We start from the raw sequence: 1,136 nt of genomic DNA, 5'->3' as shown, positions 1-1,136 counted from the left end.
ACATTTTTCACAGATCGAGACAGTCAGTGTTCCCCCGAGACCGCGCTAGCAGTCGAGGTGAACAATGACTGTCGAGATCTGTGTAAAATGAGATAATTTACGAAGAACAACATACGCTTACACCTGAGCTTTTCTTACCTTCTTGTGCAGACCTACTTCTCACCGACAAATCACAAGGAAGCCTGTGTGCCCCGATGTCTGTGAAAGCTTCTATGATCAACATGAACCTTGTGCAACTGTCACCAGTTCTGCGCGACCATCACAAAGACAGCGACAGAGCGACTGACAATAACAAACAGTCTCAAAAACAGCGTGACACAACTAAACACAAACTACAGTACGCTAAAACTGAAAGAAGGTTCATAAAGCGAGCCACTAGCTTCGAAATAGTCAACATGGCGAAAACAGTAACTTCCGTCAACAAAGGGCCGCTACTTTTGACCATCGTCAACGAAGCTTACCTTCCCTTGACTTTCAACTGGCTGTGCCATACCGCTAAACTTCCGGGAGTTCACGAAAAGCTGATTTTTCTGGTGCAAGGCAAGGAGACGGAGGTACGGTTGAATCAACGTTGGCCCAACATCAAGACTCACACTGTGAACCAGACACAAAATGAACTGTCTGGACCCTTGAAATTCGGGACAGTGGGATACATCCGCATGATGGTCCGGAGAACGGAATTACTCAATGCTCTCGTTCAAGCCAACATCAGTTTTCTCCTCTTCGAAACGGATTTTATCTGGTTTGAGAATCCGGTTCCAGATTTCATTAAATTGGGACAGGAAGAAAACCTGGACTTGGTAGGAACTGTGTCTACAGCTGACACCCAAAACATGTGCGGGGCTTTCATATACTTCCGGAATACGACGCGCATGCGCACTTTGTGGGCGGAAGTGACGCGTCAAATACATGGGCTGGAAGATCAAGTTCGTACCAAAAACGACAAGGACCCAGCACCGTATCGGCAAAACGAACAAGTCTACCTGAACCGTTTATTGGAAGTATGGAGATACTGAGTCATTATTACATACTCGCTAAAGAAAAAAGGGTGTAGGGCACATAATTATATTTGCGAAAGTTTCAATCCCTAAACTAAACAAGGCAGTACACTAAAAGTACGACAGCCAATCTTTAAC

The 1,136-nt window shown here is 45.2% G+C and overlaps 1 protein-coding gene across 1 annotated transcript in view; it reads left to right on the top strand.

Moving 5' to 3' along the window:
- Window positions 1-395: 395 nt before the first annotated feature.
- LOC138946151 (uncharacterized) overlaps window positions 396-1,136 on the top strand; it is a 2,100-nt gene continuing 1,359 nt past the window's right edge. Inside the window, exon 1 of the mRNA XM_070317661.1 lies at window positions 396-800. Within this exon, the coding sequence (XP_070173762.1) occupies window positions 396-800 (405 nt within the window). The remainder of the gene's footprint in view (window positions 801-1,136) is intronic.

The sequence above is a fragment of the Littorina saxatilis genome, linkage group LG13 (assembly GCF_037325665.1).
Source record: "Littorina saxatilis isolate snail1 linkage group LG13, US_GU_Lsax_2.0, whole genome shotgun sequence".
NCBI lineage: Eukaryota > Metazoa > Mollusca > Gastropoda > Littorinimorpha > Littorinidae > Littorina > Littorina saxatilis.
This window is presented reverse-complemented; position numbering and strand designations above follow the sequence as displayed.